General features: G+C 45.0%; 1 protein-coding gene across 3 annotated transcripts in view; it reads left to right on the top strand.

Annotated features, from left to right (window-relative positions):
* MERTK (MER proto-oncogene, tyrosine kinase) overlaps window positions 1-27,023 on the top strand; it is a 538,988-nt gene that overhangs the window by 251,302 nt on the left and 260,663 nt on the right. For all 3 annotated transcript variants that reach the window (XM_069607839.1, XM_069607838.1, XM_069607837.1), the window contains exon 5: window positions 13,221-13,307. In XM_069607839.1, coding sequence (XP_069463940.1) covers window positions 13,221-13,307 — 87 coding nt within the window. The remainder of the gene's footprint in view (window positions 1-13,220; window positions 13,308-27,023) is intronic.

The raw sequence follows: 27,023 nt of genomic DNA, 5'->3' as shown, positions 1-27,023 counted from the left end.
AAATCCAAATGTGGGTTTTGACCCAGATATGGAGAATTGCCCCCTTTTGTCTCTCAAGTGTGCCACAGCGCTATATTCCAACCCGTTCTCTCAGGTCAGGTACTAAGGATCTGTTGGCAAGTTGTTGCGCACCTTAGGGTGTGGTTTCTCGAGCAATCTTCCCGTGGCCGTTATAAATTGTACGATCCTGCAAGCATTTAAGTTCAGACTTAAACATCGTTTCCGGGCTTTTGATGTTCTTGAAGAAGTTTTAATTGGGGGAAGCATTGCCATTGTAACTCTGGATTTTGACTTTTAGATACGTATTTATAGTGTTGCTTTGTTTTTACGCTTTGTTTACACCTTGATACTGGTTTCCCTGCAAGAGTTTTGCGCGCAACAAATACATTTTACTACTAGTACTACTACTCACACATGGCGTGGCTAGGGATCACCCAGCAGCTATGTTTCAGACTGTCTGGAATCAGACAGTGGCAATGAGAACCTTTGCTGGTCAGGGAAGCTCATAAGACTGAAAACCATGTGATAAGGAGAAATGCAAGCCTTGTGCCGCTGTATTCAGAGCACAGAAGTAGCCTTGTTAAGCAAAAAGGCATAAGTAGGCATTGACAAAGGGAATAGGCTGGGACTTGTGTTGGTGCTAAAGAGGACATAGCATACGTAATCGAAGGATAACTCGGCTCGCTAAGGCTGTTCGTAGACGAGTACCTTTGATCCGAGTTTCACTGGCTTCCAGTTGAACAACGCGTTGGGTTCAAGTCTCTGTGTTTGGTTCACAGAGCCTTTTATAAAACTGGGGCAGAATACCTTCAAGCAAAGTTCTGCCTCTACAAGCCATGCAGATCACTTCACTCCCAATCTTTAGAAATTGTTCAGCCTCCAAGGATTAGAGTCTCTCGGGTTGGAGGCCGTGCTTTTTCAGTGGCTGCGGCAAGGGCATGGAATTATCTTCCTCTTTGTCTGCGTGCCATTGAGGCCCATCTTCCCTTTCGGAGGGCTTTGAAGACTTTTCTTTTCTAGCACTTGATCCATTTGGTTGTTCGCTGACCTCTTGCGGTTATAGCGCCATGATGCCTTCGGGCGCACGATACGCTTTATAAGTACAGATAAGATAAGATAAGAAAAGTGGAGGCCCCATCATACAAGAGCACAAAGTTTAAGCCTGCACACCATCGATGGTGGTACATAGTAGCATGGATGAGGTCAGCCTGGGACACAGATGCACCTGAGCCTGCACCCTACATGTGTCTTAATAGAGGTTCAAAGGCATATTACGCATAATGTAGATGCACACAGAGGCATGTGACATTAACTCAAGTACACCTGTGCCTACTCCCTCGAGGCAACTTCCTGGAGGTAGCTGCTTACAAAGGTTTATAGCATTCAGGGCTCATACAGGCACCAGCGAAGGATCATGTACTCAATGCTTGACTGAGGGTACCTGAAACTGCCCCATAAACTGAACATGCATGCTGTAGGAGGCTACACAGGTGGTTATGAGATGTGATTACACATGTACTCCAGTGCGAGTTCTTTTGTTGCTGTGGTGGCTGCATGAATCTCGCGCATGCCCCAGCAGGTGAGCTTGCATCATGAAGGTGGCTGCATTCAGCGGCTGGATGAAGTTACTAGTTTGCACCAGATCTTCAGGCTGCACCCTGAGAATAGCTACAAACTCAGGCTTTTGGTGGTCACGTGTATTTACCAGGCGCTGGGCTTACATTCTGGAGGTGCCACCTCACAGAGTCTTGGTTGCAAACATGCACCGGATGCTGAGTCTGCATTATCCAAGCTGCTGCATACGGGGACATGTGGTGGTGTGGTGTTCCAGTTGCACAAGAGGCTGACCTTTTCCATGCAGCCGGCTGCACACAAAAGCTTGTGACGGCTGGCCACACATGCTGCAGAGGCTGAGGCTGCATACTGGAGATGTCTGCACACATAAGGTTGGGATCCGGCCACGCACACATTTACTGTGGGCTACACCTTCCTACTGGCAGTGGGTGCACCCAGAGTCTGCCCAGGCATCTCAGTTTCGCCAGGCAGCGATCCTGCACCTGGAGACGGAAGAATGCAAAAGCCTGAGGTGGTCCAGTCACCTGCAAACATCAGAGTTCAGCAGACTCAATGGCATTGGCTAGTCGCAGAGGTGTGTGTAAAAGGCAGGGGAAGGGAAGAAGACTCAGGTGAGAACCCTGTTTTTATGTTCATTAACACACAATGGTTATCCATGGTTTCTCCATGGTCAACCATGGACAGAGGCCATAGATGACCATGGTTTTCGACGGGAAACCACAGATGGCAAATGGCTCAGGGACAGTTTAATGGTGTCCATTGTAGCTTGGAAAACATGGTTGTCTCTGATCCTGAAGTGTTAGGTTAACTATGACTAACTGTGGATAGACTTGAACAGTGCCATTGACATTGTCTGGCCTGTCTGTTTATCATAGTTACATTTGCCTGGGGATTGGTAATGACTCATGTTTTGAAAATAAAAGCGTGCATACCCCGGATGGCTATGGTTAGAAGTGTTTGCCCCAAAAGAGCAGTTTTTCAGGGGCTTTTTGGGTGGCAGAATAGCCAGGCCAAATGAAGCATTTGTTTCTAAGCAATTCAAAAGAATCCCTTTGAGGCAAACAATCACTGGAACAGTTGACATCATGCAGAAACATGGAAAGCAGACCCTTTATAACAGATCAGGTTTTCCTATTCAGTAACCAGTGCAGGACAGCCCATACAAAAGACCAGAAGAATACAATAATGACTTAAATGTTATACTGAAAAGATCTGACCAGTGTTAAATGGAACAACCCATGTGGATATGCGCTGTGTGAACTACTAGAGGAATGTATTCATTCGTGTAGGAGTGCCACCAGAACTTGCTGTAATCGTGCAAATGATTGTCGGCATGCAAATAGACTCGGGTCAGATGGGAAAAACAACATTCAGTTTTCTACTGGATTTAACTTTAGCCTTGCACTACTTATGTAATTCTTATGCAACTTGCTTGATTGGACTAGTGGCCTTGTGCTACTTATGTATTCCTATGCAACCTACCTGATTTGACTTTGACCTCGCACTACATATGTTTCTCATATTTGACTTATAGCCTTGCGCTACTTATGTAATTCTTATGCAATTTACCTGATTGGACTTGTAGCCTTGTGCTACTTATGTATTCCTATGCAACCTACCTGATTTGACTTTGACCTCGCACTACATATGTTTCTCATATTTGACTTATAGCCTTGCGCTACTTATGTAATTCGTATGCAATTTACCTGATTGGACTTGTAGCCTTGTGCTACTTATGTATTCCTATGCAACCTACCTGATTTGACTTTGACCTTGCACTACAAATGTTTCTCATATTTGACTTTAGCCTTGTGCTACTTATGTATTCCTATGTAACTAACCTGATTTGTCTTGTAGACTTGTGCTTGTTATTTAACTCTTATGCAACTTACCTGACTTGACTTTTAACTTTGTGCTACATATGTAACTTACCTGTAACACATGATAACATCTTGTAATGCCATATCCACTGTAACTAGCACCTAGATGCCTCAGGGCTTTGTGCGCTGCTATAAATGCAAACATAAATAAATAAAATAAATATTCCGGTGGCAGAGGTAATCTTTTCTGTCTAAGATGTATGCAACCTGTACACATTTCACGCTGATTGTACTCTATAGACGAAGTAGATGTTTGGGGCTAGAGGTAAAGCAAAGGGGTTCTTGGGGTTGGCTGCATTTATTTTGGATTTTATAAGTTGGGGATTTATGAGCTGGTATTCCCTTGAGGGGTAATGTAAAACAGTAACACAACATATATTCTGAAATTAAATAGAAAATATTCCTCCTCCAGACATTAACCTACCCACTTCATCATTCATGAAGTAAAGAGATAAGTAAAAAAAAGCAAAGATCCACGTCTTTGGTTCATGTACACACCATGGTTCAATAACACTGAACACAATGAAGTAGGACCATGCATGACAATGGACAGCTGTGGGGTCCTGTCCATGTACACTCCTCTTACATGGACAGAGACCATGGACGTAATGGCTGTGATTCATGGACACATCATGCACAAAAATACAATAAACAAAATTCAGAGACAGAACAGTGATGGCCATGTGTGAACATAGATCACTCTGTTTATCCATGGTGCCATGGACAACCAAAGAACACAGAAGCAAGCCACATGCAACATATGCTGAACTAGGGACAGCTGTACAAAAAGCTGTGTGGTGTTACAGTTCACCAGAGGCTGATCCTGTTCAATAGAGGAGCTTGTAAACCGTGGCATCTGTGGGTCCAGGTATATGCATGCCTGCCCCTGAATCACACAGGTGTACCTTAGAGCTGGAGGTGATAGCACATGGATGCCTGTTGGGGACTAAACTAATATATGCTCCAAAGACTGAGCTTGCACTGTGGAGGTTGGTGAAAACAGATTGAGCGTGTCACACACATGCACCACAGAGTGAGATCCTACCTGGATGTGAGAGAACTGGATCCTATTGACCCCTCATTGGATTGTGCCACCTTTTTTGCAAAGGGGGCTGAGGCCAAGGGTAGGGCCTGCTCTAGTGTGACTCTTTTAAATCTAGTAGGCACACCAAACGATCACAACTGTGGTATTCTCACGACCTCACCTTCTTACATTGACAGGTGAGAGCCCTTGAACATAAATGGAAGAAACATCAAACTTCCCCCGATGGCGACTCAGGTTAGATACGCCCTGAGGGAGTATAAAGTGGCAATTTTCAGAGCTAAGGCAGACATTTTACATAAAAAAAATGTGGGAGGCAAAAATGCAGCAAAGGGAATTGTTATCAACTATTTCTAAGTTCTGTCATCCTACTTGTTGGTCCTTCCTCCCCGAAGTATCCCTGGCACAGGCTAATGCCTGTAATGCTACCCACTCTCCCAGAGAAGAAGGAAGTGAGTAATTTTAACCAGGATCAGTGGTTTAAATTCTCAATGGTCTCTGGAGAGACCATACAGTACATGCTGGTAGGGTTGAAGCCCACAAATGACACTCTGTTTCCCTTACCAGCACGGTGGCCAAACATTTAGCTGTAGAGATGTCACCTTTTATGACGCTTGTCATGAACAAATCACTACTCTCTGGTTCAGTACCGCCAGAGTTGAAATAATCCATGGTGACACCACTACTGAAAAAATTCAACTTAGATCTGGAGAATTTTCCAAATTACCGGCCAATAGCAGGACTCCCATGGCCTGGTAAAATACTTGAGAAGGTGGTAACATCACAACTGCAGGAATTTGTGGAAAGGGCTCGGCTGTTCAACCCTTTACAATCCGGTTTCCGCCCTAGGGTTGACACTGAGACCACGTTATTAGCAGTGTGGGGCGACTGTGGGGGTATTTGTCCATCCTGGTCATGTTGGACCTCTCGGCTGCTTTTTATACAGTGGATCACTGTATCTTAATAAACCGACTCAGCACGACCGGAAGGGTGTCAGCGCAAGCCATTGCTTGTTTTGAATCTTTTCTATGGGGACATCAGCAGCAGGTTAAATTCGGGAGGCGGTGTAACCCAGGGGTCTTCACTTTCTCCCCTGTATATTCAACCTGTATATCCGTCCTTTGATGGATATTCTGAGGTGAGACAGGGTGAATTGTCTGCTGATGAAACCCAGGTGTACGTGAAAATAATCAATGCAGGAGAGTCGTTCCTGAGGGTCAGTGATTGTTTGGATAAGGTCAGCAGTTGGATATCGCTAAATCGGCTGCAGCTCAATGCCAACAAGACCGAGGTGCCGTTGTTCGGCCATAAACATCTTCTTGCACCAGCCAGGCAAGCTCATATTCCCCATTTTCTGGGAACAGATCTGCCTTTTGAGGCAAAGATAAAAAAATCTTGGCTTCATTTGGCAGGAGAATATGAGCAGTGATGCGCAGGTGAGCGCTCAGGTGCAGTCTGTCTTCTGCGACAGGCCTTGCCCTATGTTCCATCAGATATGCAGGCTGCAGTGGTCGGAGCAGTGGTTAATTCCCAACTGGACTACTGTAATAGCCTGCTTGCAGGTATTCCAGGCAAACAGTGTCATCGACTACAGAGGACACAAAATGCTGCAATAAGACTGGTGGTGGGGGTAAGGAAGTCCACCCACATCTCAGGATTTCGCCACTCCCTGCACTGATTATCGGTGAGTGACCACATCGACTTCAAAATCCACTGCCTTTTATTCAAATGCCTAAACAATCTGGCCCCAGCTTATTTGGCGGATACAATTCATAAGAACATTCTGTCCCGTTGACTTAAGTCTGAGGACAAATTGCTTTTGATTCCTTCTGTATGTCGAGGGTGGATCAGAGATTTGCAGTTTACGGACCCAACATCTAGAACAGACTTCCGGTGAAAATCCAGGCACAAAAAACACTATGCCTATTTCAGAAAGTGTTAAAAACCCATCTATTTAGATGAATCTCTACCTAAGAGTTTCTTTTTCTTGGACCCATCTGGGCCGTGTTTGCTCCCTGATTATCTGCATATGTTCCCGCCTTTGTATAACATTCCTTCATTGGTCCATGTGCGCCTAAATGCGATTTGGTTCGCTGCTCACACCACTGGTCTGAACACATCACTTGAGTTTTGCAGGTGGCATAAAGGCTCAATCGCACGTGTACCTATTACTCCCTTATTACTATGTTGGAAATATTGGCCTATTTAAGAGGAGTTGATTTGTCTGTTGTACGTAACCCTACCCACATTAATGCATTAGTCTGTGTCGGGGCAAGTGGTAAAGGTTGGTTGGATGTCTCCAACTCTTAGTTCTGAAAAGTGAAAGGCAAAATGTGTTTCTCAAAATGTGTTGCAGTGCGTGCTTGGTTGCAAAGAGTAGTAGTCTATGTTCCAGAAAGTCGCTGAAATGGTCTTGAGGGCTAGTTTGTGGCCATGTAGGTAAGTTAAAAATCCAGGTCTTTAAAACATTTGCTAAGATCGAGAGGGGAATTCTTCCCAATATTTTAGGAGCAGAGTCTCATACATTGATAAGGTGCTATCAAAGTGGGCCTGGTAGATTTTGTATGATGCATCAGCGTGGTGTTTGGTTGCATCTTTTGATTGAAATCAATTTTGAGAAGGAAAATGGTTTATTCATGGTGGGATGCAAGTATCCATCTCATCTATTAGAAGATGTATTAATTTAGTCCAACAAATATGAATATAGTTAGGCACTACAGTACTCAGCCAACCAAGTCCCTAAATCCCTTGATTTTCTTTGATATGGATATGCCCGCATTTTGTGATTTTTGCCAGCTGGGTGGCATTGCAAAAACTATAGCTAGAGGTGAAGACAAGGTGTTTTTGTTATTCAACTGCTTTACAAGCAGAAACATATAGAAATAGGGGTGATGGATAGCGATCAACAACTGGGGGATGCAGGGCAGGGGCAGAGCTCTACAAGAGGTTACAAGGGTGTCATAGACTGTGAGAAAGGTACTAACCTTGTGGAGTTCATTTTGTACATTGGGCAGTGAAACCTGAGATGCAAAAGACATTTGGTTGTTGATGACAAAGCCCGCCCCTTTCCTCCCTGCAGCCAGAGCACTGCGTTAAGCAGCCTGTGTTTGCAGTGATTATCCACTGAATTACATCTCTGCCTCGAAGCCTTTGTTTGCAGTTAGCCATAGCCCTAAAATGTGTACCTTCGAGACCTGTGTGCTTTGTTGCCTCGTGAAGTTCCTTTTTGCTACATAATTAATATCTTACCACCTCGCAGCCTGAGTGTGCAGTTATCCTTTGTACTTCTTGCAGTGTTCTTTTGTCACATTTAGCTGCCTTGCAGCGTCCTGCAGGAAACCTCTTCCCCCTTCTCCCTCTGAAACCTCTTCCGCTTCCTCTGCTCCCTCCCTCTTCCCTACCCAAACCCCTGATTGGTCCCTGAGCCCTGATCTGTACACCTCACGGTGTATACTCTGTTTTTACTCTGGGGAGAATTTTCCTTGCAACATGCTTTGCACTTCTCTGATTTCCACTAAATTACATCTTGCGGCCTGTGTTTGCAGTGATTATCCACTGAATAACATATGTGCCTTGCAGCCTTTGTTTGCAGTTAGCATTAGCCCTGATATCTGCCACCTCGTGGCCTGTGTGATTTGTAGCCTCGTAAAGTTCCTTTGTGCTATATAATTAATATCTTGCTGTCTCTTGTCCTTTGTGTGCAGTAACCCTTTGTACTTCTTGCAGTCTTCTTCCCTTCTTCTCCCTCTGAACCCTCTTCTGCTCCCTCTGCTCCCTTCCCCTGCCCACCCCTGGCCCCTGATTGGTTCCTAGGCCCTATTTGACCTTAGCCCTTAGGGCAGCCCCTCTGCCCATGCAGTCCCCTCGGTGAAGGGCCTTGAGGCTAAAGACAGCTGCTACAGAAGCAGCTCCAGAGGGATTTTGCAGATGGGAGCCGTGGGAGCCTGCAGCACAGCCATCAACCAGCAGCGACTGACAAGGTAAGAAAGGTGTGGGCAGGGGGAACAGCCCTTACTGCTCCCTATTTAACTGTCCCTCCTCTCTTATTACTTCTATTATCTAATTCCGCAGTCTGCTGCACTTGGCAGTTGTATGGTATCCATATTTGTGTTAATTAGGTTGTGGGGCTTTTCCCTCTTTTCTAAGTCGAATCTCTGTATTCTTTCATTTGCTGCTGTGTTTAGAAATTAGGCTTTTCCCTCTTTTCTAGGAAAGTCGAATCTGTGTATTCTTGCATTTGCTGCTGTATTTAAAAATTAGGCTTTTCCCTCTTCTAGGAAAGTCGAATCTGTGTATTCTTGCATTTGCTGCTGTTTTTAAGAATTAGGCTTTTACCTCTTTTCTCAGAATGTCAAATCTGTGTATTCATGCATTTGCTGCTGTGTTTGAATCGGCCCTGCCCTGTGAGAAGCGCAGACGTGGTCCTCCGCTGCTATGAGAGTGACCCATGTATGCTTCTTGAGTGGAGGAGCGTGAAGGCTGCTCTAAGGGGTAGTATATTCTTTGGAAGATCTGCCGGGCTTTCCTCTGGATGAATGAAAGGGCGACAGCCGATGTTGTTACAGGGTTCCCATGGAGCGTGCTGTCTCAGTGTCAGTCTTTATGGCTTGTAAAGACTCATCAACGGCCTTGCCGGAGAGGTTTTCCCAGTTAAACAGCATATCCAGCATCTTAGCCTTTACGTCCTGGCAGAGGTTTGTTGCTTTCAACCACCCTTGTCGATGAAGGGACATGCCGTGATCCATCTGGCAGAATTCCGTGGCTGCGATGTCCACCGCCACTGTAATGGCGTTCTCCAATGCCACTCCCTCCTCCTGAAACAGTTTGAGTGCCTTGACCTTCTTGTCCTCGGGCAGGAAGTCTTGAATAGGTCCCCGACTGTACCATAGTTCCCGGTCATATTGGGACAAAATGAATAGGGCATTAGCAGCCTACATGGTAGAGGCTGTTGTGTAGATTATTCTCTTGCCATTGTGTGCAGATTCTTCCGCTCCTGGTCGGGAGGTACCATGACTGCCAATGATGAGTTTGCCTAGCGCATCCTGGCTGCGGCCGAGACCACTGAGTCGGGCGAAGGCTGAGATCTTAAGCACCTGGGAGCTGAATCTGGTAAACTATACTTTTTCTCCAGTCCGTCACACTTGGGCGTGGCTGTACTCGGGTTCATCATTAGCACCAGGGCATCCTGCCAGACAAATAGGAAAGGAACAGACCTGAGCGTCCTTTTTCTGGACTCATGCCGCTGGTACAGGAACCCTTCTTTCTTAGTTTCCTCGTGTACTAACTGAAACAGGTCAGAGGAATGAAAGGATCCTACTTCGTCCAGCAGGGAGGCACTTTGATGTGGTGGCAGAGGGGTTGAATTACGATGAGGACCAGCACCCGCTTAGACTTTCTCTTCCGACGAGGAGGGTTCAACCTCAGAGGCTCCAGAGTGTCGTGTGGTGGTGCAGGCCCCAGTGCAGGGGGAATCCTTTGCTGTATCTTTGTGACCAGTATGTATAGAGTCGTCAGAATATCCATCGACACGTCCCTCAGTTGAGGGGTGAAAGGAGGCAGTGGCGTAGGGTCTGGACTGATGCTCATCCTTCTGCGTGCAGGGGACGTAGGCTCAACGCTCTCAGATTCTCCTCCTTCATGGTCTGTATAGTAGTCATCAGGCAAATCATTGTTGCTGTCATGGTAGCTTGAATAAATCTTCCCCGGTTTTCCAGGAGCAGGATGTGGGTCCACTGAGGAAGGCTGAGATGCCTTAGTTCGTTTTGACAGGTCCTCCTGGACTTCTCTCTCGTTAGTTTGTCAACTAATAAACACAGTTTGGAAGGGGTTAGAGACTTTCTCTTAGAAGAGGCCACTTTCATCAGCAGGCTCACCATGGAGACTGATGGTGATCAGCGGCGAACCCAGCTGAGCCAGCGTCATGGAGTTTGGCCTTCTCTTGGACCCCTGCAGGGGGTGTCTTTAAAGGATCTCAACCTCCTCCCGGAGGGAGTTCGCTCCTCAGACCCACCGGTCCTGGGTGAAGCATGACCCTGACCGCAGACAGAGTCAGGGGCCTGGCTCGAGTTGAGCCATACTCCCAGCTTGCTGTAGCTATCTTTCTTGGTTTTTTTTGAGAAACCACGGCACACTGTGCATCCCTCCTCATAATGGTCCGGATGCAGGCAATATCAGCATTTATGATGTGAATCTTTTACGAATAAGTTCCTTAATCAACACTTTGCGCAGAGTTTGGAGAGTTTCCTGCCTTCCTTCTTCTCCTCAGGCATGGTTAAAAAGGCTTGAAGTAGGCCTATGGCCGAGCCGTCTCGAAACTTCGATCGACGATCTGACGGTGGATGAAGATCTTCACCGGCAGCGGATCCCTGCTGTCGGTAGCTGTCCTTTGATCAAAAACAATAAGAAAAATCGGTCAAAATTATTCACAGTTCTGTGGAAAAACACAAAAATGCACAAAAATAGCTCAGGGAGCAATGTGAGGACTCCCAACACTGAAGTGTGAGGTAAAAATCGGAAGATGGCCACCAGGGGTGGCGCTTAGGGAGAGGACTGTCATTGGCTGGGGCAGTATGACCCAGAGGACAGTGATTGGTTTAGAGGAGAAATACAGTTTTGAAGTGAAAGTGAAATAACACCTATAACACCCATAACATTTTTACAATACATTTTAAAATGTTACATTTTAAAATGTTAATTTTAAATTTTAAAATTAAAATGTTTTACATTTTTTATAATACAGTTTTAAAGTGAAAGTGAAATAACACCCATAACACCCACAACACCCAATGAGGGTTCTAGACAAGTCTGCTCTATGAAAGTCTCATCCAAACAGGTGCTCCCCTGCTCCTCCAGAATCATCAAGGACAACATTGTCTCCCTTGCTCCAGCCTTGGCTCCAGCCTTGGCCGATTTCTGCAATCACTCCTTTGCCACTGGATCCTTCCACTCACTCCTCAAGCACTCCCTTGTGCACCCTCTCCTCAAAAAGCCTTCTGCTGACCCTTCCTGTCCGGCAAACTACCACCCTAACTCCAGTACCTCCTTCCTGGGCAAATTATTGGAGAAGCTGGCCATCTCCCAGCTTATCCGCCACACTGCATCTGTGGATTGTCTCCACAACTACCAGCCTGGCTTCAGTGCTCTCAGATGCACGGAAACTGCTCTCCTGAACAACTGCTCTCGAACCTTGATTCCAGCTCTCCTTCCATTGTCATCCTTCTTGACCTTTCCTCTGCCTTTGGTACAGTCAATCATGCCACCCTCATAAATTGGACCGCATCTCTCCAGACCTAAAATATCTCCACTGGCTCCCGGTTGCTGCGAGATCAAGTTCAAGACCCTCTGCATCAAACACAAGGCTTTCTGGGGCCTGGGAACCCACTACATCCATCTCCATCTCCCAAAATACCTCCCTGCTAGAGCCCTTTGGTTGTCCAGCTCTATCTCTCTGCAGATCAGATGCTTTTCCAAGCAGACAGTGGGGGAGAGGGGCTGGAGGGGGCAGATCTCTCTCCTCCACAGGTACCTCCTTCTCGAATGGCCTCCCTTCCCCGCTCAGACTTGAGCTGGATCTCCTTAAATTCCAGAAGCTCCTCAAGACCTTTCTTTTCTCTTCTTCGTTCCCCCTCCCCAGCTAATTTCTCCTCTGCCTCTTGACAGGTTGCCTGGTCCAGAGGCGTTGCTAGCGGGAGGGCTGAGGGGCTATAGCCCTGGGTCTTTTAGTTGTAGCCCCGGATAGAAGCTCAGGGACTACAACCAAAAGGCTATAGCTAGCCTCGAATCCTGCCAGTCCCAACATTAGCTTAGCCCCTGATCTTTTCCAGAACTAGCAACACCCCTGCCTGGTTCCTTCAGGGTTTACAGGCCACCAGTCTTCCCTAGTGCAGTCTACCTCTGCACTTGGTCTCCCCTAAAACCCCCACCCCCTCAACCTGCACTTGCCCTTCTGGGTCCCTCTCCCTGCACTTGCCTGGCTGGACCTGCACCCCTGTAGCCCTTCCAGCCCCTTTCCTTGCACTTAGTTTGTGGACCTTCCTTCCTCTGCACTCTATGCTTCCCCAGGCTCTGTCCACTTGACCTCTCCTGGCACTCGCTTTTTTCTCATGGGCCCTGACCGGCACTTCCTCTCTTACCCTCTCCCCTGCACTTACTGCACTTGCACGATCCGAATGTCACAATGCATAGTAGGACCGTTTTGTTTTGTCCTCTCTGTTCCCCCACCCTCCTGTCTTGTTGGCTTGCATCCCTTCCTGCTGTGGAACAGTCGTTGTGGGCCAATTGGGCAAGCAAGCGAAAAGGGGATTCATAGGGGGACCATAGGCAACGTAGGCTGCACCTATAAGTCATCTGCAATTCTCCTTAAGGACAAGCATCGCTCTACCCCAGCACTAAGAAAATACTTGGCTTCCTGCTGAGCTGCTCTCTATTCTCCTTTTGGGAAAGTCACTTCTCCTCAGCTACCTTTGGGCCCCAGCAAGCCAGGAGAGACGTTCAAGCCCAAAAGTGGTAGGGGAGGGGCATGGTCAAAGGCATGGGGCCTTGATATGTCAGTGCCGGAAACACACTACTGTTATTTATGGTTCCAGCAGTGTGAGGTCACAACAATGATATCATTTTTTGCTTCCTGAATTGCCATGCCATGTCCATGCACAAAAATACAATTGGTTTTTCTTTTTCACTACAGGAAAATAGACTTACACATGCCCCATTTTTTCCAATTCCAGGTCTTGAAGAAATGGCGACATTTAGCTGCGAAGCACACAACATTAAAGGTGTGTCTGCATCCAACGAGGTCCAGATCAATATAAAAGGTATGACAACATCTTTGCTGGGTTTATACTTGACGTGCTTTTAAAAACATAGATCATACATTTTTGTTCACACCTTACCAAAAGAAATCTAATACTATATGCAAAACCTGTAAACCAGGAAGTTAGCTTTCAAACGTCCATTGGTGAAATGGAGGAAAGAAACGACCAAACTACAGATGTAAATATTCAAAACATCATAACATGCTTGTCCACCGTCTTGTGTCTTCGTTAACTGAGGAACATGCTGTCCATACCTAACATATATCATGCCTGAACAACATTGTTTTGCAAAATATACCTTTCCCCTGGATGCTCATACAATTGTGCACAGTTCACAGAGAGTATGCACACAAGGAAGGCCTCCAGGTACCCAACCACCCTGCCCGGATTGCACGCATCACCATCACAAGACTTGTACCACATCTGGTCCTCAATAGATTCCATACAGAGGGGAAATTGCAAAGACACTCTGACAGTGACTCTGACAGTGCACCATATCCACAAAGCACAGACAAGCATGTGCCAATGGCATACTGGCATATCCAACAACCTTAAATCTCCAGCCAGGTGCCCTACCTCACAACCTCAGGACATGTCATGCCTGGGACAGGCCAATTCCTCACACAGCATTTCAGAGCAATGATCACAGTCGCTTATAAGTCACCTCGGCAAACCAAAGACAGGCAAGCATGTGGGGTGCACCAATTGGTGTCAGAGTCCCTGCCATGTCTGCACAGCCAACATACTCCAGGACGTGGACCATAACAAGCCTCAGAGAAGCCAATGTGTTATTGTTCTTCGCTGACAGCACCAATCAGGATTCCACAGGCTCCCGTACATCCCTTCCATAAACTGACCAAGTTAGATGTTAGACTACACAGTGTTTAGTCTGCGCCAAAGCACCACCGCAGTGGTCTCACAGTGCCTGGCTTTTCTTGTTCTATGTGATTCACTCGAAATTGGTCGAGGGAGATTTCACCTAATTTATATTTTTGTTTGGGACATTTCAACACAATTGTAGGTGGGGGAGGCCGCCCGCAAACCCTACTCCCCAACCCCAACTTGTGGATTATCCAGACCCACGCCCCACATACATTTGCATTGGAATTTGTCCAAAAATATTCAACAAATTCTCCCTCGACCAATTCTGCTGTGGCAAAACCTCAATATCCTGCTTTTCTGGAGGTAATTATCATTATAATTTTTTTTATAACGTGCTTAATACCAGAGACCAGTTTCTAAGGCAAGACCAGGATTTGAACCAGTGTTGCTATGCGTTGTCTTGCTTCCAAGACAAATGCGTTGACCCTGAGCTATCCTCCCAGCCCAGGTAGGTTACTGCACCCTTGCCTGGGGTATCCAGACTTTAGGAAAATGAATATGGAGCCGATAGGAGGATGAGAAAAAGGATGAAATGACTCATATATAAGGGTAGAGTGATGCAGAAGGGGAAACGTTTTTTTTATGATAACTTGGGTGCGTGTGGATCCACTAAGGTGGACAATTGATCGGGATTGCAGAAAGGAAGGCATGTCCTAAATGTTCTAAGTGTGTTTGACATCAAGCATATTGCCTGTGTGAAGGTGGTTAGAGGAGCATTAGGTAGTTGATAACACTTGATGTTTGGCTGTGTGATGGGCTCCATATGTGCTGCAGCTGCATAGATGCATAATGGTGTTTTCCGACCTGGGAAATTCCTCCATATTAATTTGGGACTTCTGACTCTGGAAGCCAGATGACCCCTGGTCTAGAATAGACAGTATGAAAGGTGAATATAGTTAGAAAACAAAAATGTAAGACAGGCTGCTATGGATCTGTGAACACATTCTTGGATATGTTGTAAGCCTGGCACTCAGAAAAGGTGTGGGGCATAGTGGGATAGTCTGATATATATGTTGTCTGAGAATGTGGTTCCTTTACCATGGTTCTTGTGCAACAAAAGAGGTGATGGCTGAAAGGTTTAGAATGAATCTAAACTTCTGGCATTGCACTGGGCAACCCTCCAGGCCATTGGTCTTCACCTGCCAAGCCATTACAAAAGGGGAAAGACCATGTGCACATTAGGCTTGGTCCTACCCGAAAAGGGGCAGTATGCAGGTTCTCTGTTGAGGATACAACTCGAGCAGAACTGGACTATTCCAGAAATCCTTTGAGCATTCCTGGGGCATTGTTGAGCCTGGGCCCCTCGTGCGTGGTTCCTGGGCTCCTCTGGGAACTATCCAAATATAAACCACTCCTTGGCAACCACCTACCTGACCTGCAGCTGCCTAGTTAGGTTAACAGGTGCCAATAGGGTGAACCGGTAAAGGGCCCACTTTACAGGTCAACCTAATCTGTATACAGCTTTGCATAGTTTTCAGGCTGCGAGAAGCTCTTTTAATAATAGGTGGGATTGGTTGTATGTCTGAAATGCAAATTGCCCGTTTCACCTTGCCCCCTGAAAAATGAGCAAACATTTCTGTTTTGGTAACGTTTTCTTTTTTTTCTTTATATGGTGGGGGGTGGGTTCCACCCGCATCCCTCCTCTGCCCCTATTCCTTCCCAATCCTCTTCCATTCCTTTTCCCTCCCTTTTATCCCTCTCTGTACTTTCTTTTTCCAACAAGTTCATTTTGAAAACAAAGTGTTCCATAGTAAGTGTTTCTGATGGTCGCTCTATGAAGGGCCTCGTTATCATTTGTGAACCCAGGGTCAGCACACTGGTAGGAAGGAAGAGCCTGCAAGTCCCCGTCTGCAAAACGCAATGCTTGCCCACGTGCCCAATCTTGCAGGAGGTTCTCGGATTTGCATGGAGGACTACCTCATGCAAATGAGCTGATCCGATTGCCCTTGAATCCGATTGCCCGTCTATAGGCTTGATATTATAAAAGAGTACACACCAGCAACAGGCCCTGTGCACCAATGGGCAGGTGGCACACATTCTCAGGACGCACATTTAAAGGAGGACATGAAGGATGCCAGGGATCCACTGCCCCTCCCCCCATTGGAGGTAGGGTCGTGCAGTGACAGACTGCACCACGGAGGATGTAGGACTGGCCCCTTTCAAAAGTGTACTTAGGCTATGACAGCTTTTTATGTTATCAGGGCATCAAACCTGCGCAGGCAGCTTTAGTGAAGGTCAAAGATGGGCGCAGCATGATAAAGATGCTGGCAGCGGCTGGGAGCAGCATTTGTTAAAGTGATATGGAGTAACGCTGTGCCTGGAGCAGAATCTGTGTGCTACGTGCCGTGAATCCCACAGTTTAAATACTCCAGCCTCATTATTCCTGCTAGAGCTCAATCCTGAGTTGCAATATTTCTGATGGGCCTAGTTTCTGAGAAATATTCCATTAGATGGGCACTGTTTTAAAGCGACTACGTTAAGTACTTCATAGCAGCGCCCGTGCAGGGATTTTTTTTCTCCACAGTAGGCATAGTTACATGTTGCAGAGTGTTAGGCAATATTGTGTGCAGTATCCTTTGGAAGACTACATCAACCTTGACCTCCTGGCAATAGGAACCCAACCTTTGGTAAAAGTCTGTACTGTGCAGGTTGGTAGTGTGGCTGAGCAGCCAGGCTTATCTCAAGAGGGGTCAATGTGAGCAGTAGGGTTTTTACACAGAGATTCCCAGTGACAAGTATTCAAATCACCTCTAACATTCAAGGTTTCTCGATTAAACAATTATTAGTTAATTTAACAGTCAGTTCAATAAGCCTTCTTCAGAAAGGAGCACTTTAAAAGCAACACACAAATACACTTCAAAATCCACACTCTTAGTTTCTCTAAATCAGCAAGTACCCATTTGGGATGCACACAGATGTTTCCTACACCCTGAGGTGACATAAATAACTAGGACACTGTGGACATTGATTTATCACTAGTACATTTAGAGGGTTACCAGACATTTGGTCGAAAAAAATTGGTCGACCAGACAAATGGTCGAACCAATTTGGTCGAAAACCAAATGGTTGAATTTTTTTTTTATTATTTTAACCCTTTTTTTATTTTTTTGGGGGGGTCCCCCCCTAACCCCTTTTTTTTCTCTAAAAACCCCTTTTTTTACAAAACGAAAACCCTAAAAATAAATATATAAATAAAAAAAAAATTCGACCATTTGGTTTTCGACCAAATTGCGTCGACCAAATTGCAGTCGACCAGTTTTTTTTCGACCAATTGACTGGACACCCATTTAGAGCAATACTGAGGTAGTGTCAAAGAAACGGGTTCGGGAATAAAACAAAGATTACACAAAATATTCTGAAGCAGGTAAGTACTTTTTAACCCCCAATGCAAAGTAAATAAACCCCTTGCTGGAGGAAAGGTAAAACACAAAGTCAGCAATAAGAAGAGTCTTTCAGGGAGTCAGGCTAGCCAATGTTAATTGAGCAATAGTCTAGGTGAACTGAAGCACTTCTTGCAGGTAATTAAAAGTCTTGCACAATGTTTTAGACGTCTTTGTAGAAATAAAGAATCGCAGAAGGGCCAAAAGCTGCGAGGCTTGTGAAGGGCAAAGCTGCAAGCAACTCTGCAAAAGCAACCAAGACAGATCTCAACTGAGAACAAGCAAGGCTACACAACAAGAGGTAAGTCCTTAGTTCCACAGTACTTTGGTTAGAAGAAATGGTTCCAGCTGTTTTCTGTTCCTGTACAGCTCTGCAGATCCTGTTGTTCCTGGGCCTCAGTCGTGGGGACAACAACAGGGACATGTGGGGACTCCTGCACTTCAATTGGAAGGTCAGCGGCAGCAATGGGCAAACTTCAATTCAGCGGCACTTTGCGGTTTCAGCTCCTCGTGTCTCTAGCAAATAGCAAATAGCAACACTGCAGTTCTCGGATACCATTTCAGACTTTTCTCGCATCTGGGGTCCAGTACTCTGTTGAGGTGGCTCAGGCTTGGTCAGCCATGCTTCCTGGGGGTTCAGAGGATCTTCCTGGATCTCGGGTCTGACTTAAAGACACTCACTCGATTCTGGTGTTCCTCTACCTGGCCCTTCGGTTCCTGCAGCAGCAATGGAAGTACAGCCAGCTACGAGAGGATTTCCAGGTGAGCTCGTCTTGGGATTGATTGGTCCCACCAACCCAAGGGGAGAAGTCGTCCTTTGCAGGTCTTCTCTAGTCGAGGCGAATTCAGAGCTTCAGCACTGCAGCAGGGCTTCAGTGGGCAAACAGACGGTCTAGGAGTTGCAGCAGGCATCTCTTCCAAGTTCTTCTTCAGATTCCTTCATCCAGGGGTCGACTCTGCCTTCGAAGCCAAAAGCCTCGCCTTTTATGCAGTTTTCTACCATTCATTCACATCCGGGCTGTCAGTCACACAGCAGGGTGGCTATCCGCCGAGGACAGGCCTCCAGCCAATCACCCTTGGGTGCATTCCTGTAACCAAGGAGACTAAGCACAGGGAGTTTCAGGCACCTCCCTCACTTCCTGCCCCTGCCAGACATGCTGGAGCCAGAGGCGGGCTTCACTCGTGAATCCTGCCAAAGACAAAATGAACAAAGGGGCCAAACCTGGTTTGGCACGCAGAGTAAATCTCAAGAAGGTTCTTTCCAACAAGAAATGGCGAAAAAAGAAGAACGGGCCATTTTGACAAAATGGGCACCCATGGGTGTCTTACTGCAGCTGCAATTGCAGCCTGCGTTAAAAACACACTATGGTAGTAAAACGTAAACCACTGCCACCAGCCATTAATTGTAGAAAGGGTAACATAAAAATGTTACATGAGAAACTGGACAAAGGGGATGCTAAGTAACCCCTCCAGCAGCCTATTGTAAGATAGTGTGTGCTAGGTCTAGAAAGTTACAAAATGTAAGTGCAGTCAATTTCACTTCCCTGCTCTTGGAAACAGTAGTTTTACAAGACAAGGTATTTAAACCTTTGGGAAATCTAAGACACTTCCCTGTGCCAATGCAAGGAAGGTGCTGTGTGTCACAATGTAAAGATGATGCCTATGGAGTTTGTCAGAATCCAAAGTCAAAAGAAACACAGTGTCCAAACAGAAAAATACATGAGAGAGTGGGAAAAAGGCCTCATTCTCTCCAGGTTAGAAATTAAAAGTTCTAAAGTCCAGCAAAAATAGCTGGGGGCCTCTAGGGTAGAAGGGAATTAGCACATTTCTGAGAATTCTCCCTAGCACAGAGGATTTGGGTAATTATTTTGTGGGTCATCATTCTGCGTCCCCTTTTCCCACTCCTGTTCACCCCTCTCCCCTTACTATTCGGGAGGGGTCTCTCTGGTCACCCATCCCTCGAATTGCACAGGGGACACCTGGTGACCTTGACCTCTGGATTTTTTGTGTGCAAAATCCTTTACAGCTGAAAAATGTTTTTGGTTAAGTGACCCGCTTTCGTTGCCGCCACCCTCTGCCACTCTGAGAATTGGTGTTACATTTTCTGAATTAGCTAGGTTTCATATCAATTTGGTACTTTTCCCCACATCTTCACTTGCTGGTGTTGCCTTAAGCAGCTGTCTAGCCTTGCCATTGAATCTGCCCTACACTGAACATGACCAATCTCACCAGAAAAGCTGAGCAAGAGGCCATGTATGCTTCTTTCCGCAGCCTTAGTTTTAATGCAGAAGCAGGCACTGGGAGGACTGTATCCCTGCGTATAGGGCTATAGAAGGTGTCCAGTCAAAGTTCCGAAACAAAAGTTTCAGAAAAAAAGTTTTGAATAGATTATATTTTTTTTAATATTAAAGGGTTTATTTTAAGTTTGTATAGTAAAATAAGTGTTTAAAAAAAACAGGGGTTTGGGGTGGACCACGCCATAAAAAAATAAAATTAAAAAAAAGCAAAACTTTTTTTTTCGACACTTTTGTGTCGGAACATTTGTCATTCGAAAACTGACTGTCGAAACAGTCAATATAAACCCTATAGAATAGAATTTCTGGAAGCTCAGTTGAATGCCTGTCTTTGTTTCCATAGGATTTCAACAGCTCTGTGTGAATCCCATTCAGAGGCTAACATCCATGAGTGTTTTAGGCAGTGAACTGTTGTCCAACAGGAAGTGTACTGCGGTCATGCTTGGTGCTGACTCATGGAGGCTAGCAAAATGCTTTCCAAGTTCTGGTTGTGTCATAGGAAGCTTTCTGGAAACTCATTTGTGCTGAGAACTCTAGCACTGAAAGTTGATTCAGGAAGGACTGTATTGCACTTTTCCTTCCTTCACATCCGGTCCCGTTATGATACGTAATATAGGAAATGCGGCATATTCCTGAATTTCTCGAGTCACTGCTTCAATCACCCGGAGGGAGGCATTAATTCCTCTAGATGCCTCACCTCCGTCTCTTTGAGACACGATGCATGTTCAGTGCATGTCTCTTCCCTCACAAACTGCAAAAGCCGTAACACTTCACATGTGGATTTTTAGCGGTAGGGAGCAGGTGGCAACAAAATAAATACTTTCGAATGGTCAGTGTAATGGAATCATTGTTTGAAGAAACTCCGGCAGGAGCTCAATTGTAATAAACTATTCTTCTTACTTTGATATTGTGATAAAAAGAGTACTGCCCAGTAGGAGTGCATGGATGAGAAGTGGCTAAACAGCCTACTCAGCATACAGATCAACAGTGATCCCAATTATAAAGAGGAAACAGGCACAGTCAAGAGATATATGGTAAGGTTGGCCAAGACGTGTGAATGTGTTCACAGTAGCAACCCAAACACCAATAGTACAACAGACCAAAATAAAGGAATGTCCAATCAAGGTTCTCTAAAAATGTACATATATATATATATTCACTGAAAAAACTTTGTTAAAGGGACGTTATGGTTCACAGTAGCAACCCAAAAATGTATCCATATATATATTCACTGAAAAAACTTTGTTAATGGGACGTTATGGATCAGTGCACTAATAGAAACCAATGAAATCCATTGAAAAAACTTTGTTAAAGGGACGTTATGGTTAAGTTGCACTAATAAAAACCTATGAAATACAATGAAAAAAAACATTGTTAAAGGGACGTTATGGTTACAAGTAAAAGCGAAAACCCCCCAAAAATTCTCCATTATGGTTCACCATGTACTGCTAAAACTAACAGCAGGGACATGAAAGATTACATCAGAAATGTCATTGATGGCATCACTGATGATATCACATATCTGGACCACTTGGTTTAGGCTAGTTTTTAGTTTTTTACTGACAATGGGAATTTCCAGAGTTTAAAAGGTGCTATATATCTACACATTAACCTTTTTATATGTTCTAAAAGTACTTTCCTGAGAGAATAATCTGAGCTCATAGTCCAAAAGGTGAGCCCGTCTGCTGGGGGCGGGCACTACCTGCGCCCACCATGTTCACTGTATCTGGAAGCCATATTGCTTGGCTCACGGAAATGGTTGGTTGGGCTTACTCCTGTGACCACTTGCTGGCCTAATGCTTCGAGGCTGACCCTCTGACATGGCCCATTCTGCTAGATCCCATATCTACCCCCATTGCTACTCGGCTTCAATGTTTGCTATGTAATGCTCGTCACTGGTAGCACATGCTGCCGACTGCTTTGATTTATTACAAGGCCTTAGGCCAGATTGCCTTATGGTTACAGAGTCGTGGTTGTCCGACTCATCTGTGCCTGCGGTAGTTAATATTCTGCCCGACAGTTATGAGGTGCTTCCAGCAGATCGAGCTTCTAACCATCCAGGGGCCGGTGTTGGTTTTATTTTTAAGTCTAGATTTCGAATCTGAGCCATTCCCTTGTCATTCAACTGTAAGATGGAAGCTCTTTGGGTGCGTATGTCTCTCTCAGCCTCCAAGACTGTGCATTTTCTTTTTGTCTATCGTCCACGTCGTTTTGATTCTGTATTTATGGAGTCATTTATTATCTTGGTGGCAACTGTTCAGTTACAGTACACCAATTTGATGGTGGTAGGTGATTTTAATTATAGGTGCAATGATGCGTCCGAGACCGCAGCGGCTAATTTTACCTCGGCTATGGCTGACTTATCACTTCACCAGTTTGTTTCTGAACCAACCCACATTTTAGGTAACTGCCTTGACTTGATTTCCGCCCAGACTAGTGATATTATAGTGTCTACCACCAATAGGGTCACTTGGTCTGAGCATTTTATTGTACCATTCACATATTGGTTTGCTGATTGCATTTCTGTCTGGATCTGTCGTCTCTTTCTCAGATATTTTCAACCACAACAGATTTACTGGCCCCCTTAAGACGCATTAGAATTTGCGGGCGGCCTTCTGAACCTTGGTTTAAGGAATATCTTAAACTATTACGCCTTAGGCGCAGGCAAGCTCAACGGAAGTGGCGTGCCTCTTATACCCTGTGTGATCGGGCCTTGTTCCGTATCATCTGGCCATTAGTGAGGCCAAATGTAACTTTTTTAGCCTGCAAATTGAGAATTCTATTAACCAAACCAAAGAACTATTTAAAGTTGTTCGTTCTTTGTCCTCTAATATTCCCCTTTCTACTGCCGTCCCTCCTTCCCAGAATTTTTGCAATTCCTTGCCAGATTTTTTTATCCACAAGATTGCAGATATTCGTGATCATATCACGCAATCTAGGTGCGGGACTAGTGAGCCTGTGACTCCTTTGTCCTTCTCAATGCCTTCGGAGACTCCTCTGCCCCCTTGCTATTTCGGCTCCTGTATGGGACTCCTTCCAACTCTTCTCCGCTACAGAGATTTTGCTAGCTACAGAAAAAATGAAATCTTCATCACCATTCGGCACTATCCGAATGTAAAAGAGATTGTTCCATCTATTGTGACTAATGTTGTGTCGGCCATCAACCTGTCCTGCTCTACAGGTGTGATTCCTTCTGACTTGCAACATGCCCTGGTGATTATTATTATTTTATTTTTATTTCGGCATTTGGTTTATTTCAAAATTTTGCCACATAGCAACGTAAAAATTACGATACATTTACAAAGTAGTCGCAAAGCACTTGAAAAATGTATGTTGTATGTGCTCTGTTTTTTAAGTCGACCTTAGTCAATTCAAAATAGAAAAACCAGGGAGAAACACTTTAAAGAAAATAGAGCTTCCTCGAGCCAAAAACACATGCAAGGGTTGTATATATGAACTTATTGCAGGGACTACCCCCTAGGAATTCTCTCCACTTTCGGAAAATGCTTTGTCTTCTGTCCATTGTAGCAAGTGACACATTTCCCCCAAGAATTTTCCACTCGGCATAATTACAACCAACAATCATCGACATTTCTTGTTTGGAACGCACCCACAAAATGGCCCAAGTAGTTTGTTCTTAGATCTTTCACAAAAGGGCAGAGAAGGATCAGGTGTTCCTGTTGGTCCATTACTTAATCAACATACTATCTTATCGTTTGCCACCTGTTTACGAGCATTAAGGACATCTCTGGTATGAAACAGGTTAAGCCTGAACCTCATAAAAAGGTTTTGATGTGCAAAACTTGCGACTTTTATCAAGTATTTCAGCACTCTATTTAGCGCTTTAGTTTCAGCTTTTAGGTAGGAATATATGCCAAACTTTGCTTTTTTCGATTTAGTCGTAATCCAATCCCCAAGCCAGATTATTTTTTAGCTGCCTCTGGATATGCTTTCAACAGCTCCTCTGATACCCCTGCATTTTGCTGAAGATCAGTGCAACGTTTTGACCAAAGATCCAATGCTCAATCTACTCTTACACCTTCCTTTCCTTTAAGGAGGTCAAACTGAAGGGTGGCGGGAGTTTCCCATTATTATTTTCCGATATAGACATATGGAGTTCTAAACCACAACTGCATATAAGGACAGGAGACCCAGTACATGCCTTATGATTGACAAAGGTACGCGCCAAGGGAGATGTAACATTTTACTCCAAAAGGAGCCCTCTAGTTGTGTCCAAATTTCCCAAGGCAAACACAGCAAGGCTTCAGAACCATATGTCAGGATTGGGGAAACCTTCTGCTTATAGAAGTTTAGGATTGGTATTAGTGAAAACTTGCCAAATATTTTATGGATCACCCTGCCTTGTGTTGTCAAATTCCTCACTTTTGATTTCAGCTCGATCACTCGTTGAGTATCACAAATACTTGTGTTGATCCCAATTCCCAAGTACCTTACATTATTCAACTAGCAGACCTCTTCATTCGCCAACTGCCAAGTGAAGTTCTTTTTTTTCTTCCTTCCCTCTTAATCTCTGCATGACTAGAATGGCAGATTTGAAGACGTTAATCTTTAGGCGATTAGCTTGGACATAATTGCATAAGGTGGTAAATTTAGGTTGTAGGCCAATCTGAGTCTCATCAATCACGATCAAGTCAGCTGCATAGAGCAACCACCCTAATGGCTTGCCGTTTATCTTAGGTCGGAAGGAACCTTCCTGTCTCATTGCAGCTTTTATGTCCGACACAAACAGGTTGAAAAGTTCTGGGGCCAATGGGCACCCCTGCTTTTGGCCTCTCGTAGTATTTATCTTTTTAGATAAAAGCCCCTCACAATTCAATTTACCTGCATTGAGGTGTCCGTATATAGGGCCATGATGGGGGATAGAATGTCTGAGGGACAATTCCACTAAGCCAATTTTGTCCATAGCAGATTCCGGTCGATGCTGTCAAACGCCTGGGCAAAATCGACAAAAGCAATGTAGGTTTTTTGCACTTGTTCAAAGCTCTAGCTTTGAGGATGTTCAGCAGCAATACATTTAAACTACAGCCAACTCCCTTAAAAAATCCAGATAGTCTCATATCAAATTGTCCCGAGTCAAGCACCCATCTCTTTAGTTGGGACAACACTAAGGACGCAAATATCTTGCCCAAAACATCCAGAAGGGCAATCGGGCGATGGTTCTTTGGATCCGCCCAAATACCCTTCTTAAAGATCGGAATCACTACTGCCTTTTTCCAAGAGTCTGGGATCTCTCTTTGGGCTGTGATCTCCAAGAAGAGATTCATAAAAAAACTTCCCCCATTCTTAGGAGCCTGCTTGAGCATAAAGTTTGACAGGCCGTCAGGGCTGGGGTCCCTGGAGTTAATAGCCTTTTTGATCAAATCTGTAATCTTTTCCTTTGAGATGCTCATGTCCCAAACCCTTTTTATCTGTGGGGGCATGACAAGATGCTCTAAGTTTGGGGATTTCTCATATAGAGCTGATGTTAATGTTAAAGGACATTTGTACCGCGCACTATCACCACCGGAGTGGTCCCCTGGTGCTCTGGTGGCTCTGAAAAAGGGAAAAGGGGGTGAGTTAGTGGGAATAAGCTGGAAAAGTGCAAGAGAACAGGGATGTGCGGTTGGCAGCCTCATCCCGGTGGGTCCATTGGCTGGGCGTGGGGTGTTTTACGGTCGGTAGTCCTAGTGTGCTGTTGTGCGAGTCTATGTGTGGTTTGTTTTGTTGTTGCAGTGTAGTGAAGTTTGTGCGGATTGGTGTGTAGTAGGCTAGTGGTTGTGTTTGGTTACAGTTTGAGAGGTGTATGCAGAGGGGTGAAATTGTTAGTGGATCGGTTAATTGGCATTGCTGTCCTTGCAATTATGTCTAGGTGTGATGCTTACTATCATTCACTATTCCATCTGAGTGTGGCACTTGCTAATCTTCAATATCCTATCTAGATGTGAGGCAGGCTAGTGATCATGATTCCATCTAAGTGTGGCACTTGGTAACATTCACAGTTTCATTTAAGTGTGGTGTATGCTAATATTCACATTTCTATCTAGATGCGACACAGGCTAAAGTTAAGAATTCCATCTAAGTGTGCCACATGCTAACATTCACAATCCTATCTAGATGCGATGCAGGCTAAATTAAGAATTCCATCTAAGTTTGGCGCAGGCTAAAGGTAAGAATTCCATCTAAGTTTGGCACATGCTAACATTCACATTTCTATCTAGATGCGAAGCAGGCTAATGTTCAGAATTCCATCTAAGTGTGGCACATGCTAACATTCACAATCCTATCTAGATGTGACGCAGGCAAAAGTTAAGCATTCCACCTAAGTCCATCTAAGTGTGGCGCATGCTAACATTCTAATTTCTATCTAGGTGTGACACAGGCTAAGGTTAAGCATTCCATCTAAGTGTGGCACATGCTAACATTCACAATCCTATCTAGGTGTGACGCAGGCTAAAGTTAAGAATTCCAACTAAGTTTGGCTCATGCTAACATTCACATTTCTATCTAGATGTGACGCAGACTAAAGTTCTGAATTCCATCTAAGTGTGGTGCATGCTAACATTCACATTTCTATTTAGGTGCGACACAGGCTAAAGTTAAGCATTCCCTCTAAGTGTGGCACATGCTAACATTCACATTTCTATCTAGATGCGACGCAGGCTAAAGTTCAGAATTCCATCTAAGTGTGGCACACGCTAACATTCATAATCCTATCTAGATGCGACACAGGCCAATCTTCACAGTTCTCTCTAGGTGTGGCACTAGTTAACATTGGCAAGTAAGTTAGTGTGTAATGCAATGCAACATTTACAGTCCAGCCATGAATAGATTTAGGCTAGTGGCCACAAATTTCTCTAAGAATGCTTGGTGTAAGTCTATGGCAGTCTACGTTATGGAAAGGTAAGGTAGAGTGGCGGGGGATTTCTGGAGTAGAGTAATTCTCTACACCCCACCCATGCCACACTTACAGTTTTTGTTGGTGTCTGTTGACTGCTGGCTTCATTGCCTCCTTGTTTACTACACTGGCCAGGAGGGCACTCTAGGAGCACCCTGTTTCATTTAGGAGCAACCACAAACTCTGTGAATCTTTATTCGATAGATCTCTTAGCATTCTTTCAGCATCGGTTTGCACCATATTATCTTAATGTGAGATTAACTAA

Source organism: Ambystoma mexicanum, chromosome 4q (assembly GCF_040938575.1).
Source record: "Ambystoma mexicanum isolate Mex_15411 chromosome 4q, UKY_AmexF1_1, whole genome shotgun sequence".
NCBI lineage: Eukaryota > Metazoa > Chordata > Amphibia > Caudata > Ambystomatidae > Ambystoma > Ambystoma mexicanum.
This window is presented reverse-complemented; position numbering and strand designations above follow the sequence as displayed.